Source organism: Cibotium barometz, chromosome 1 (assembly GCF_041138505.1).
Source record: "Cibotium barometz isolate CiBa-2024 chromosome 1, ASM4113850v1, whole genome shotgun sequence".
NCBI lineage: Eukaryota > Viridiplantae > Streptophyta > Polypodiopsida > Cyatheales > Cibotiaceae > Cibotium > Cibotium barometz.
Genome location: NC_141046.1, coordinates 45168844 through 45183457, shown reverse-complemented (window position 1 = coordinate 45183457; position 14614 = coordinate 45168844). Strand labels below are relative to the sequence as shown.

General features: G+C 36.4%; 1 protein-coding gene across 1 annotated transcript; it reads right to left on the bottom strand.

The window, feature by feature from the left end:
- Positions 1-11353: 11353 nt before the first annotated feature.
- Positions 11354-12197, bottom strand: LOC147642053 (uncharacterized). Its single transcript, XM_086825011.1, has 4 exons — positions 12094-12197; positions 11914-12007; positions 11705-11806; positions 11354-11597 (listed from the first exon to the last, which is right to left on the bottom strand). Exons 1-4 carry the CDS (start codon positions 12189-12191, stop codon positions 11514-11516), a joined length of 378 nt encoding a protein of 125 aa, XP_086681137.1. The 5' UTR covers positions 12192-12197; the 3' UTR covers positions 11354-11513.
- Positions 12198-14614: the final 2417 nt, after the last annotated feature.

Genomic DNA, 14614 nt, shown 5'->3' with positions numbered 1-14614 from the left:
ATTTCCTATGAAATATGGGTAGCTCTAAACAAACCAATGCACAAGTTTGTAATGTGCATCTATCAGTTACGCAAACAATGGGATTTTTGAATGTTGACATCTCCATAAAAAATAATCCCCTGGTTGGGAAGGTATTTGTTATGCTTGTACGAACAATGGAAGAGGAGATGGTTTTAGCATGATCCTGGATTTGCGCTAGCAACTGTAACATCCAATGTGAAAGACAGACAATACAACTCAATGATGGAAATGACACCATGATGATCCCATTATGGAGTCCCTTGAATAATAGAAAGCAAGATATTACATATGACATGGAGCTACCAATGCTAAGCAGAATGGAAGAATCCACAGAACAGGCGTCCGCCTCAAACCAGCATCACCACTCAGGAGGACCACAACAAAGGCACTATATGTATCTAGTAAGACAACAATGGCACTATATGTATCTAGTAAGACAACAATGGGTTCTCAAATCCTAGCTTCAAGCCCAAGGATACTCTGGTAATGACCAAACCTCATGGGTGTCAGGGCAGAGAACAAAGCTCCATGCAAGAGCCAAGAGAATCAAACCAAGGAGAGAAAGCAGCAACCCAAGCACACCCTAACACACACCACTTGGCATTCAAAAGAGGTGGATAAGGAAAGACTTACTAGCAATGCAGGGCTATTATCAAGGAACACCAAAAGTATGGGTACCAAAGGACAACACAAGATCTAGTGCGGCATTTACCTCCAAAAGAACAGAAGAAATCCATAGGCACAAGCAGAATCAAAGCCTAAATATTTCAAGTGTCAAGACAACACCAAAATTGGTATGGAGGAAGAAAGACATTCACCCAAGTAAACAACGAAGTGCAACACCCCCAATGTCACCCCAAAAAAGGATCAAGTAAACAAGGGAGTGTAACACCCCCAATGTCACCCCAAAAAAAAGGTCAAGTAAACAAGGGAGTACAACACCCCCAACATCACCCCAAAAAATTGGTATGGAGGAAGAAAAACATTTACCCAAGTAAACAAGGGAGTGCAACACCCCCAATGTCCCCCCAAAAAAAGATCAAGCAGAAACCAAGTTCTTGACAATGAAAACATTAAAGTGAACCCACATGCACAGGAAACACAAGTTCACGAAGATTCGGTAGATGTACTTCTCCACTGGGTGGAAGGGAAACTAAGGAGTTCTCACTTAGAACTAAAGCGTCTACAAACACATACCCACAAGCTCCAAAGTACCAACTTCGTTCCCCTAGCAATAAGAAAAAGGGAGGGTGACAAAAAGTATCTAGATACCAGGTCAATCACTTCAATTTTTAATGGGTACAAGGTAAATGGTTAAGCATTTATGCTGTGAAATGCCTACCCCATTTCATGCCGTGAAACAAGTTCATACGTTTCACGTGCTCAATTCTACTCCTCTAAATGCACATTTCTTTACCTTGGAATGTTTAAGCATATAGGACTCCCTAGGGTATCAATATTTACATGCATAAGGGAACACGAACTGTTTCACCTCGTGAAGCATTTTAGGCCATTTCATGTCATGAAATGCTTCAATCCATTTCACATCGTGAAACAGTTAAAAAGATCCAACGAATCATCTCTGGCCATGTGGCATGCTCAATTAAGGCAGTCGAGGACTAGATCATAAATATGTTTCCTTTCCTCTTTCATGCACTTCTGCTCATCGTCATCTTCTTCAAAGGTCTTCTTCTCCGCATTGTGATCATCGTCATCTTCTTCAAAGGTCTTCTTCTCCGCATTGTGATCATCGTCTATGCTCCATCATTGCATTACTATGCCACATTCGTTTCTCAGGTAGGAGCTCTACGTTGTCCTTATGCATGCTTCAATTCGATTCTCATTGAAAAAGCTTGATACTACCTACACAATGTGTTTTTTGTTGCTACAATGTTTGTATTTAATTCTTTTCTTTTCCTTTTTTAATCTTTTTTTAATCTCCCCCTTGATAGTCTAACATGATACTTTGCTCAAACTCAATAAATGCACATAAAATTGCACAACGTGAAACAATAGTCTGCTGTTTCACGACTTCAAATCCCCCATCTTCACTTTCATGAAAAAATACCATTTTTTGCATCTGCCTACTACTGATGATAAGTCACTAGCAGAGATACCACTAACTTACAAACATAGTTCATGCCGTGATGTTGTTTCACGCACTGACAGTTTCTTGCATTAACTCTTTCACACATTAATAGTTTCACGGCCTAAAACTTTCACGCATTAACAATTTCATGGACTAATACTTTCATGGATTAATGATTTCATGCAAAAAAACTTTCATGATGGGAACTGCATTCTACTAGTTCACGGAATAACAATTTCACGATTAACTACTAATTTACATCCTACATCACCACAACACCACACTGTCTATGTTGCTCACCATCCTGACACTCTTTCCATCATGCACCAAGAGCTCCTATACCAGTTAGTGGGACCGATGATCTCTTGCTAATATTACAGATGGCTACAACCAAAGACTCTGACCGGAGTTTGAAGGGACCCCAGTCGTAACTCAAGCTAGTGCTAAAGGACCTAAAAGGCACCATGTTACAAGAGGACATCCAAACCGATGAGGGCAAGATTCTTTCCCAATACCACAACCCAAAGTGCCTCAAGATCTTGGAAGACACAGATGTCCAGTATAAGCTAGAAAAAGTGGGGCTGGGTAAGATGGTTGAGGTACTCCCCCACATATTCAATCAATCGCTATGTGCATAGTTTCTCAAATCCTATGACAAGAATACCAACAGAGGGACAATCACAAAGCCAGATGGATCCACAGAACCTCACCGAAACCATGATACGAGAGGCACTTCAACTGCCACCTTCCATTCCATTACATCTTCATCACATTGATCAGATGCCAATGGAAGGTATCTTAAATAAAATTTCATACAATTCCAATGGTGATGAATATGATAACATCAAGGAAGAGGTAGATGAAAGAGCATGTTGAGCCATGTCAATGATCATGCAAGTAAAACAGTGGACAGGTACAACTGAATACCTCTTCACAGAATAGCAAAGGTGCATGAGGAGAAGGTAGAGGATTGGGCTTGGTTCATCCACAAAGAAATGGAGCACTACTTCAAGTCCCACCAATCAAAGGTGTGCAACCCTTACCTCCTAACCAAGATACTTAGCCATGCCGGCAGCATCCCGATACCCCAAGGCCCTTAGGAATAGGATATATCACATGCCCAGCCAACAGGGGGTCATGGAGGATCCTGCACACCTCACAGCAGACCTACAGCAAGGACAAGCTATCCTTAAAGATACCAAGGTGTTAAAACCTAAGATCTCTCTAGATAATTGTTATGCATAAACATGCATAAATTAGGCATAAACTCAACCACCCGACCACCCCGAGCCCAAGGGATGCACACATGAATTATAAATGAAATACATCATACCTCTACCTTGATGTCCCATACCATCAAGAGGTATAACTCCAATCCAATAGCATGTAGCTATAGTGTGAAATGGAAGCTGAGTAGATATGGACCTCTACACAAGAGACCATAGCCTAAGCCTCCAAGCCCTCAAGCCTCCCTTGAGTGTGCCCCATGCCCCTATTATATAATAGGAGGGCCCTCAAGTGACTCTTGACATTCCATTTCTCATGTGTGACCCTTGGATGCCTGACCTTAACCTTAACCCTTAAGGTTAGTCCTAACCCATGCTCCACTAGAGCTTGTTCCCATGTCCCATGCTCACAAGCCTAATGTGGGTTAGCCTCCTAATATATACACACATAATATGCATATAACATAGCACACGTAATTTACATATAACATACTTTCCCTCTCAAAACATTGCACTCTTACAATGAAAAGAAGGGCTGAACAATCTCAATCGACTCCCAAGTCGAATCCTCTATTTCCCTATCTTTCCACCTAATTTTAACCTCAAAGATTAGTCAACTACAAAGTTTCCTTTCCCTAAATTCAAGTACCTTATCAGGTTCATGTGGAACATAGGATAAATCTTCAACTTCAACGTGTTCTTGAGGAGTAATTGTGTTATCCTCACCTCCCAGATTCCCTTTCAATCTATTGATTTAAAAGACTAGATGAACTCTAACATGTGGAGGTAGTTTTTAGTTCATACGCAACCGTGCCAATCCGATGTATAAATCAAAATGGACCATAATATCTAGGAGATAAATTTGAGCATTTTGCTTTTGACAAACTCTGAAAATCTTTAGGAACTTTAAAATAAATCAACGCTCCTAGTTCAAAAGACCAAATCAAAAAACATGGCATCATAACAGCAGAAACCAGGGATTCATCGGCACCTCAACATACCCACATCTACATATGGAATAATCGACGTCCCGAGTTACCCATATCAACATAGAGAGTCATCAGTGTCTCGATGAGTCACATATGTCCATCCGTAAACCATCAGGTTGACTGTATAAATCACCTAAAGTACGAAACTAGAGAAAGAAAATGCCAACAAAGGAAAAATTCCAATTTCCTTATATCCAAACACAACAAGATAAACTTGTTTGAACTCTAAAGAAAGAGATTTCAACAAGTGAAAATGTCGACGAGTTTACACTCATCAAAACATGCAAGCTATAGATAAAAGAAGTTTATCTAAAGAATGTCCACACTATAACTTCTAGAGAATTTAGAAAATGAGATTGTCTTTGAATGTTGAGATCAACATGCTAAGTGATGTAAGCAATGCAGCAATCTTGAGCCCAAATTATCCCATAAGATAATATATGTGAGGGATCACTAGCGTCCCATACCACCAAGAATACCACCCATACATACCTTAATAATTTGAAACTCCCTAGTATACCGTCTAAGAAAATATGAATAAAATCCAGTATAAAAGGAATAAAATGGCATTATCCCAGACTTTCACATACTAAAATCTGTCTCTATATTCCTGAGACCACATCAAAGAATAACCCTTATCGAGTATATCATTAGAAAAGAATTTTGAATTATTGGTGTCTTTCTAATGATAACTGCCCAAAACATAATAAAGTTAGGGTAAAAAATTAACTCACCTAGATACATAAGCAACTAGGTATCCGAATTGGAATATGTACAAGAGTACACGAAATATACTCCAAAATTAAGTGCAAAAAACGAAGGCAAATGCTACCTTCAAAGCACATGAAATCATCCAAAAGATCAAAAGATCCTTATAAAACCATGGATAAAAGCATAGAAGCTCCTTAAATCCGTGAAAACCATAGTTGATCATAAAAATCAATGCATACCATCTAATGAACATTAATCATGCCAAAAGAAGCATTAAAATTGGTGGCCAACTCATCAATCCAGAGTATATGAACGTGGTGTCATTCAAGCAAAACTCCAAAGTAAGCAAGTGAAACACATGTGTGTAGCACTCAATAAGAAACCCCTAGACAAACACAAGTGATCTAGGCAGAACCTAATGAGTCCAAAAAAAACTTGAAAAACATCCAATAAAATCTACCAAAACAAACAGATCACCTAACCCATGATAGAATTTGTCTTAGGCTTAAAAAATTAAGCACAAACCACACTTAAACAAATGCAAGATAAAATATCATGAAAAAGTGTCAAAGACGAAACACACTTTGAACGCAAATTATAGCCATCAAAAGAAATTAAGGAACATGTCCAAAAAGAATGGCTAAACAATGCTAAAAAATCATGAAAACATCGTTTAGAATTAATTCAAATAGATATAACTACTAATACAAGGTACAATCATATTAATAATATGCGAATAACCCGCATCTATCTAATGTCAACACGATAAAACATACTTCAACATTAAATAACCCTCAAAAATATTAAATTCTCAAGAAAAAAATTATCATGATTTTTTTTTAAATTTTTCTTAATTTTCTAGGACCTCAAAATATGATAATTTTGAATTCCACCAAACTTATCTTATGGCATTCCAAACCTATATTTTTGCAGAAAATTTTTAGTAATTTTAATTTATTAAAATATCATTGATATTTTAAAAATATTAATTTTTACGATTTCTAAAAATAATTTCTAGAATATTCCTAATTTTTCATGAGAATCCCATCGTTCACGAAATTTCCAATTTCGCCCGACAATTCTCAAATCTAATAAAAATTTATAATTTTAATAAATTTTTTAAATTTTTAGGTCAAAAAATATATTTTAAAAGAATTTGAATGGTCACGAGCGCCCGAATAGACACACCACATGCCAAACACCATCCCCACATTTTCTCAAAATTTAAAATAATCTTTGTCTAATTTTTCACTAATTTTCAAAAAAAATTTAAAAAAATTTAAATTAATCCCAAACACATTTAGAATATGAACGGTCAAAAAATTTCAAAATTCCAATGGTTTTCCTAGAACACGGAAAGCCAAAAGTTTTAGAAAAATGAAAAGACAAAAAAAATTGAAATGTGAAAGGTCAAAAGTTTTCGAAATACGGAAGGTCAAAAGATTTCCCGGAATTCGGAAAGCCAAAAGGTTTTCCGGGAATGCGGAAAGCCAAACGTTTTTCGGAAGATAAAAAGCCAAAAAAATTTAAAGAAAAAAAATTCAAAAATTTTCAGAGATTTTTTCCTCAAATCCCATAATTTCTCATAAATTTCAGGCTTTTTTCAAGCTTTTTTTTTGAAACATTTTCAAAAGTTTTTTTTTACTCATTAAAAAAAGTAATAAGCTTTTATTAGCTTATTATGGTTTTTTATTTTTTAGGGGGGGCTTTTTTTCGCCAGCAGCTGGAGGAGTGGGAGAGTGAATCTCCATCTCCACTCCTCTCCTCTCCATCTCCATCTCCACTCCTCTCCTGTCCATCTTCTCCACTCAATTCATCCTCCTCCTCTCTCTTTCTCTCTATTAACAGAGGAGTTAACGTTAATCTTTTGATTAAAATTTTTAATTAAATCTTAATCATAATTAACATTAATTATAATTAATGTTTAATTAAAAAATCCCTTTTAAGAGAAATTCACACGGAAAAATCAGAATTGAGAGATGAAGAGGATCCCACGCACACGGGAGAGCAGTTCATGCATCAATATGCTGTCCTCTACTGCATTTCAACAGAAAATCGACAAAAATTTGATCACATACCTGTAGAGAAAAACCTGCAAAAATGTATAAAAAATATATTTTTATTCATAAAAATGCTCAAAAAATTCTATTTTTTTTAAAAAAATTTCTAAATTTTTTTTAAAAAAATTCTAAAAATTAAGAAAATCCATTCTATAAAAAATATCCATAATAAATTATGTGATATTTTTGTAAAAATTTCCATTAATGCTTATTTTAGACCATCCAATCGCCATATCGACGATCCACGTGCAAATCATCAACACAAATCAACAAAATAACATTTTTATTAGTAAATATTAAAATTTACTTCAAAAAATCAATAACAATTAATTACTTATATTTTCTTAATCCAAAAAGTGAGGATTAGGTTGTTAATTAAGCTTGAGGTTTTCAAAAAGATCATTTTACATGCTTTAGGGTCCAATACTTGTGTTCTTTTCACAACTGGGGGCCACAATTGGGGACCAACGACAAGAAGTTGTTTCTACATGAAATTTATGCATAATTTTTAGACATGCCATATAAATAAGGAAAAATCTCCAGAAAGCTACCAAATTACCTCGGCTCCCAAAGGTTGATTTCTTACATTGATGCATGTTCCTTGAAAATATTTTTGACTTTTCTACCACTCTGATCATATTACTAGGAGGTATTGACAATCGTCTTACCTTATAAATGAAGAGAGGAACTTGACTTTTTGTGGGCAATCAACTCAAGGCGAGATGACAACTCAAGCCACTTTTTTGTTTTGTTCTCTTTTCGTAAAGAAATATCATTTATATTTTATATTTTCTTTTATTTCTCTTTCATGAGGGATAATATGCAACTTTCCTCTATTCAAGAGCAACTTAACACTTTGCATAATCAAATAGCTAGAGAGAGAAAGAGAGAGAAAGAGAGAGAGAGAGAGAGAGAGAGAGAGAGAGAGTTGAGAAGGTGGCTAGAAGATAGGTTATCTTGAAGGAGGAGGAGTAGAGGCACATCTAATCTAGAGTTTATTAACCTCAAATTATAAGGTTAAAGATATTTTCATTAGCACAAAGTATAATTACACTAAGATAGTGAAAGATATAGGTCTATACATCAAACATTTTGAGAAGAAAAGGGATTTCCTAGTAGCAACTTTGTAGGTTGGTAGACATCATTTTAGATGTGCTATGGATACATCAATATAAGCCTCAGATTGATTATGATATACAAACTATGTGGATTACCAAATATGGTAAAGATGGAACTACTCGCGCCGTAGAGGGAGGATTGCAGATGTTGCGCAAAGTTATAGAAATAATCACTAAAAAATACTCGTGCCATTAATGGTACCCGACAAAAAAAAAATCTCCATTTCATAGAATGCGATGTTATCATTGTGAGGATGATGTAAGCCCTACAACGTGGCGTGGTTGGGATGCTGGTGGGTGTGGCCGACGAGCACAACATAAGATGTGTTACAATGCACATGACAATATCATTCGTCGATATGTAACAAATGGTTGGTGTGGGTCTACTTGTGTATGGCGAAGGCGATGGCCAAAATTTGGCTGATTGTTTTCTTATGGGAATGTTGATACTACTAACTTGGTGGAGCGCCTATGGCAGTACATAAAATACACTCTCTTGGATGCACAAATCAACCGGTCCATGCTTGAACTTATACATGCTCTTGTGGGCGATTCGAAGACTGGCAGGTGCATGGGTGGAACTATGCTTGAGTTCTTCAAGCAAAAGCAAGAAATAGGTAATATCACTAGTTCTTTTAACATTTTTGTTGTATTCATTTAAAGTATCTTAAATTCTCTTCTTGACATTTGTACTTCTTGATCTAGCTGATTCTGGGCGCTTTAGTATTCGTGGATTGTCAAAGATGCACACTTCAAGGTTGTATGCAGGGAAGAGAATATTACAACGATTTGAAAGTGACCCCTCATCATTGAAAGTTATCAATGAAATGGCCTTGTCGTTCAAGATTCAAAGCACCTCTTCTTCAAGCCAATGGTATCATGTGAGTATGCAATCTAATTATTGTGATTGCCCTGATTGGACAAGTGACTGCAAGCACTTATATGACATAAGATTGATAAAAATGAGGCATCACTTTCTTGAGTTATACAACTTTCTTCCCATTATTGACAATGCACGCACCTTGGGAATGGTTTCTATGGATCACGAGATTTGTGAGACTTCTGCGAGCCCTTGTAATCAGATGGACATGAAAGAGGCCAACACAAGTGAAGACATTGATCTCTGCATTGAAGAATTTAGAAGAATTTTAAGTCAAATAGATGAAGAATTGGACACAAAGGACTCTACAAAAAAAGAATTATGCTTGACACAGCTACAAACCTCAAAGGAGTACCTTACAAATCTTATCAAGCCAAAGGAGATTGACATGCCTACAAAAGGGAGTGTTCGTCAAATTCAAGCACATGTGACGACAACTAGGCTTGGCCATGGAAGGCCAAGAGAGACTTTCAATACCATTCCAACTTCATTTGAGGAAGCTGAATTGTGTCCCCCCAACAAACGAGCTCATGTAACTGGTGTATTGAGAAGAAAACATCAACGTGGTAGACATCGTATTCACTTTGATAAAAGACCACGTATTTGGTGCCCACATTGCTGCACAAAAACATTGATGGTAGACCCCCTTTCTACCCTCTCTTGTCACACTTGCCATGGTTTATTGCCTTTAACTGAAAGACATGCTCCCGTCGGTGTTGAAGGCATCCTCATGAACAAGGATGTGCTATTATGCGATGGATTACAAAGCTTACAATATAAGATCATGTCTTGTTTGTATGGTGATTGTAAGAGGATGAGGAGAGACACTTTTCTTTGACTCTTCCATGTGGACAAGTCCTCGAAAAGATATACGCATCGCGCGTTAGACTTATGCTATTGTACACTTGATATATATCATGTGGAATGGAATGGTTGAAATGTTTTGGTGAAAGCTATATGAGGAAACTAATGTTGTGAAATGGTGGCAAGTACTGTGTTGTTTTTCAGTATTTGTGTAGCATTGGATGTATGTATGATCTCTCTCATTGGTAAGCCTTTCCACATAAACTAGGACTGTGCAGTAAACTAGGACTGTGCAAAAACTAGGACAAGCCGAAGTACAAGCTTGCAATGTAAGATCATGTCTTTTTTATATGGTGATTGTAAGGATGAGGAGAGACGATTTTCTTAAGATACTGTACACTTGGTATCAATCATGTGGAATAGAGTGGTTGAAATGCTTTGGTGATATATATATGAGGAAACTAATGTTGTGAAATGGTGGCAAGTACTGTCCTGTTTTTCAGTATTTGTGGTAACATTGGATATATGTATGATCTCTCTCATTGGTAAGTGTGTATGATCTCTCATTGGTAAGCGTTTGGATGTGTGTATAATCTGTCATTGGTAAGTGTTTTCACATAAACTAGGACTGTGCAGTAAACTAGGACTGTAAAAACTAGGACAAGAGAAAGTACATAATGAAGTCCTATTTTTCAGTATTTGTGTAGCATTGGATGTATGTATGATCTCTCTCATTGGTAAGCCTTTCCACATAAACTAGGACTGTGCAGTAAACTAGGACTATGCAAAAACTAGGACAAGCAAAAGTACAAATGGAAGTACAAGCTTGCAATGTAAGATCATGTCTTGTTTATATGGTGATTGTAAGGATGAGGAGAGATGCTTTTCTTTGACTCAAAAAGATATATGCATCGCGCGTTAGACTTAAGATATTGTACACTTGATATCAATCATGTGGAATAGAGTGGTTGAAATGCTTTGGTGTGATATATATGAGGAAACTAATGTTATGAAATGGTGGCAAGTACTGTCCTATTTTTCAGTATTTCTGTAGCATTGGATGTGTGTATGATCTCTCATTGGTAAGTGTTTTCACAGAAACTAGGAATGTGTAGTAAACTAGGACTGTGCAAAAACTAGGACAAGCGGAAGTACAAATAGAAGTCTCACGTAATATTTATAGCGTAAGCGACAATGGACTTTGCCTTTGAATTTGCCAATGGATGATATTGAAGACTCGCAAAGCCAATGAGGTTTGCAAGTAGCCTCACATCGATAAAAAGCGCAGTTTTGCATAAAGTAATAACCAAGAAGTAAACCAAAAATAACTACTGCATTGACACATATATTGAACTCATCTAATACAAAATCTTTACAACCAAAAGATTTAGCATTCCATAGAAGTGTAGCCTTTCAAGAAGTGTACAACTTATCTCGAAATGTAATTTTGTACCAACTATAAAATCCCAAAATAAGACTTATCTTCACTATTGTGGAGACATACAATGTCATATATCATAAAATGGCATAAGCCTTCCATTGACTAAGTTCACAAATCTAGTGCCCAAAAAACTAACATAGCAAACTAAGAAGGTCACGATGCTAAGGGCAGATGCTAGTCCAATACATGGCTGAGCCAAGAACTGAACTCATCCTTCAACTTCATGACATATCCATGGTCGAACCACTTCTTTGATAGCTACATAAGAAAAAAAGCAATGTTGGAGTTTAGAACACCAAAATCACATTAAGCATATACATAGCAAGAGATTTCGTATGGAAGCTTTTTAATAAGCATGTGCATACCCAATGCTTTGGAGGTGTATCTATAAGGCTCCCATCAATTAGTTTCTTGATAAATGCCATTACATAAAATCCGCAATCAATTACGTTTGGTTGTTTTGGCACCTACAATGTTTATCGACATATGTCTCCATTGATCCAATCCAAAAAATGCCATATATCATGCTATATAAAGGACACAATATTGAAAGCCAAAATTAATTTTCACATACCTCTATACACTTCAACTCAAACCCAGTGGATGGGCATGCAAGAGACTCTTGTAATGGTCCATGTGTGCAACTTGAAGAAATTGACTCAAGAACTCTAATAATATATAGATGTAAAATGTTAGTTAGCATTTACCCAAGCATTATGGATTCATGAACTTCAAAGTAAACCTCTTGTCTTACCGTTGCACAATGGAAACATACTCGCCTGAATTCCCTACATGCAGTGAGTCTAGGTGCAGGAGAATATTTTTTCTCGATGACAAGCCTCTCACCTTCATGATGTGGTAATTATAGACCACAAAAAGAGTCCAATGGTGCCTGAAAAACATGAAGTTGTAAGTGCTTTGTAAAAGTACAGAGCTTTAAATGCACATAATGAAGAACCTAATCACCCTCCAAAGCGGCCTTAAACACAATCCTACCTAGATCACAATGACCACTTTATATAATACTCTTTAATACTACACGTATACTCAATCATGCACTCTATACAATGCACTCTATACAATACTATATTATGCTACACTGAATATACTATATATAAATACTAAACTATACAATAATTAATACACTATAATACTATAATATAAGTAATACACTCTATAATATTATACGTAAACTCTATAATACACTACAGAGATGATACACTATATAATACTATATTATACAATACTAAATATACTTTACTATAATTACAAAAACAAGAACACATGCATCAATATGAGTAAACTATTGACTTTACCTATGTAGTACTAGAGGTAGAAACAAGAACACATGCTTGCTCATATCAATATGTCCAAAGAAATTTTGCAATGAATTATTGCTCTTTGGATGCTGTGAAGCCATATATTCATACCACAAACTATCCACGAATGAAACCTTCTCCAGAGCATCTATACAGGTAGGGTTTTCTCCATCCACCTACAAAATCAACATGCTTTAAGCATCTTTGAGCTGCAAATCCAAAAGCTATATTTCAGAATTAAAAAAATTACCGACATGGCAAATAGGTTAAGCACACGAGTAGACGCTTCCACATGTATGATTGACTCGGCTAGTTGCACATCCACCTCGGCAATGAATCCCCAACGTGTAGAGTGTAAGTGAATAGTTTCTCCGTGTTGAAGTCTACATAACCAAAAATCAATCCTTGCGTAGATTGAAACCATGCATATGTTAAGATAATTCAATATTCAAGCCATAGAGTTAAATAAAGTATACCTTTCATAGACCACACTTAGATCTTTTACCATGCCCAAGACATTGTGCATCTTAATCCCACTAGTGGATATTGTTATTATTACATTTGAAGGCTTACTCTCACTCGAAGAGCTAATATCAACATGAGATGCATTTACATTGCAAGCCATCCCCTTTAAGTTCAAACAAACAAGACTTGACATAAGGAGCCAAGGTATGTAAAATAAAGCCTACTCTTAAATTGTGTACAAAGAGACATCTTCCACCCCTTACCTTCTTCCATTTCTTACTTTTTTTAGAGAGCACTACATGAGCCTCCTTGTTGACAATTTTCTCCTAAAGTGAGGAAACAAGAAATAATGCATATTTATGTATATTAGTGTAAGGAAAACAAGAAATAAAGTAGTACAAAGGTTGAAGAGTAGTATTTTCATACCATTGTAAGGGAGGCTTTTCCTTCGAATTCCACATTTCTCATCGACACTTCCTCATCGATATTTTTGTTTCCATGTGAGGAGCCTTCACTATCATGGATTTGAACATTTTTCTTTGATCGAGTCTTTTGAATTGGAAGATTACAAAGTTTCATGGTAAATACATTTAAGGTTAGTACCATGTTTACAAAGAAGCCCTCTCACCAACTAGTACATCAGAAGCCCTCTGACCAGCCAGTACATCCATCTCTTACCTTCAAAGGAGAAAAAACAACACACTTTTGCCTCTTCTTCACTTGAGATGGAGCCACATGCTCATGGTTCGCCTTAATGATTTCCTTCAAGAGGGAGGAAAATGGGTTGAGTGGCATGTTATGAAAGTAAAGAAAACAAACAACAAACAAGCTAAAAATATCAAAAATTCATTTCTTGCATACCAAAGGAAGAGACTCTTTTCGATTTTCATCCTTATCGCTTGTCAATATGTCCTCATAGAGGTTTTCCATCCGTTGAGAAGCCACTTCACCATCATCATTGTCACAATCATCACTTTCTTTTTTGCGTCGCTACAAGATGCAAAATGAGAGCTTAAGAATATTCATCATATATATATATTTCACAATTAAGGTTAATAGGACAAGAGAAAATCTCACATGTTTGGAATATTCCTCTTTAATGCACCGTTCAATCCCTTGAATGCATTTCTCCTTGTTCGCCATGTATTGTTCCATGCCCTTGGCAACAAAACCCTCGATGAATGCTTCCTTTTGTATGTTATAGGCTCTCTTGGACAAGTTGGATGGAGCTTTCTTTTTCCAAGCATTTTTGGCCAAAAGTCTTTGTTTCCTTTCATTTTTTTCCATGTTGATTTGAAATTTACGTTGTGCATCTAGAAACCTTGTCTGTGATTGCTTTGCAACACTCTTTGAAGCTCCTTGCATTCCACCACCCAAGGGGCGTCCTATCTTTTGAAGTGGGTATCCACCTCTAAGCCATGGTCGGCTTTCAAGTGGCGAATCGTGTGAATTCTCTTACAATAGTTTGTGTTCCATCTAAGACACGTATCT

Excerpts from the sequence above, each read along its gene's own strand:
- LOC147642053 (XM_086825011.1), bottom strand. The coding sequence starts at position 12,191 with ATGAAGGTGAGAGGCTTGTCATCGAGAAAAAATATTCTCCTGCACCTA. Across the intron at positions 12,008-12,093 it reads TATGTTTCCATTGTGCAACG|AGTTCTTGAGTCAATTTCTT; the intron begins GTAAGACAAGAG and ends ATATATTATTAG. Across the intron at positions 11,807-11,913 it reads TTGAGTTGAAGTGTATAGAG|GTGCCAAAACAACCAAACGT; the intron begins GTATGTGAAAAT and ends TAAACATTGTAG.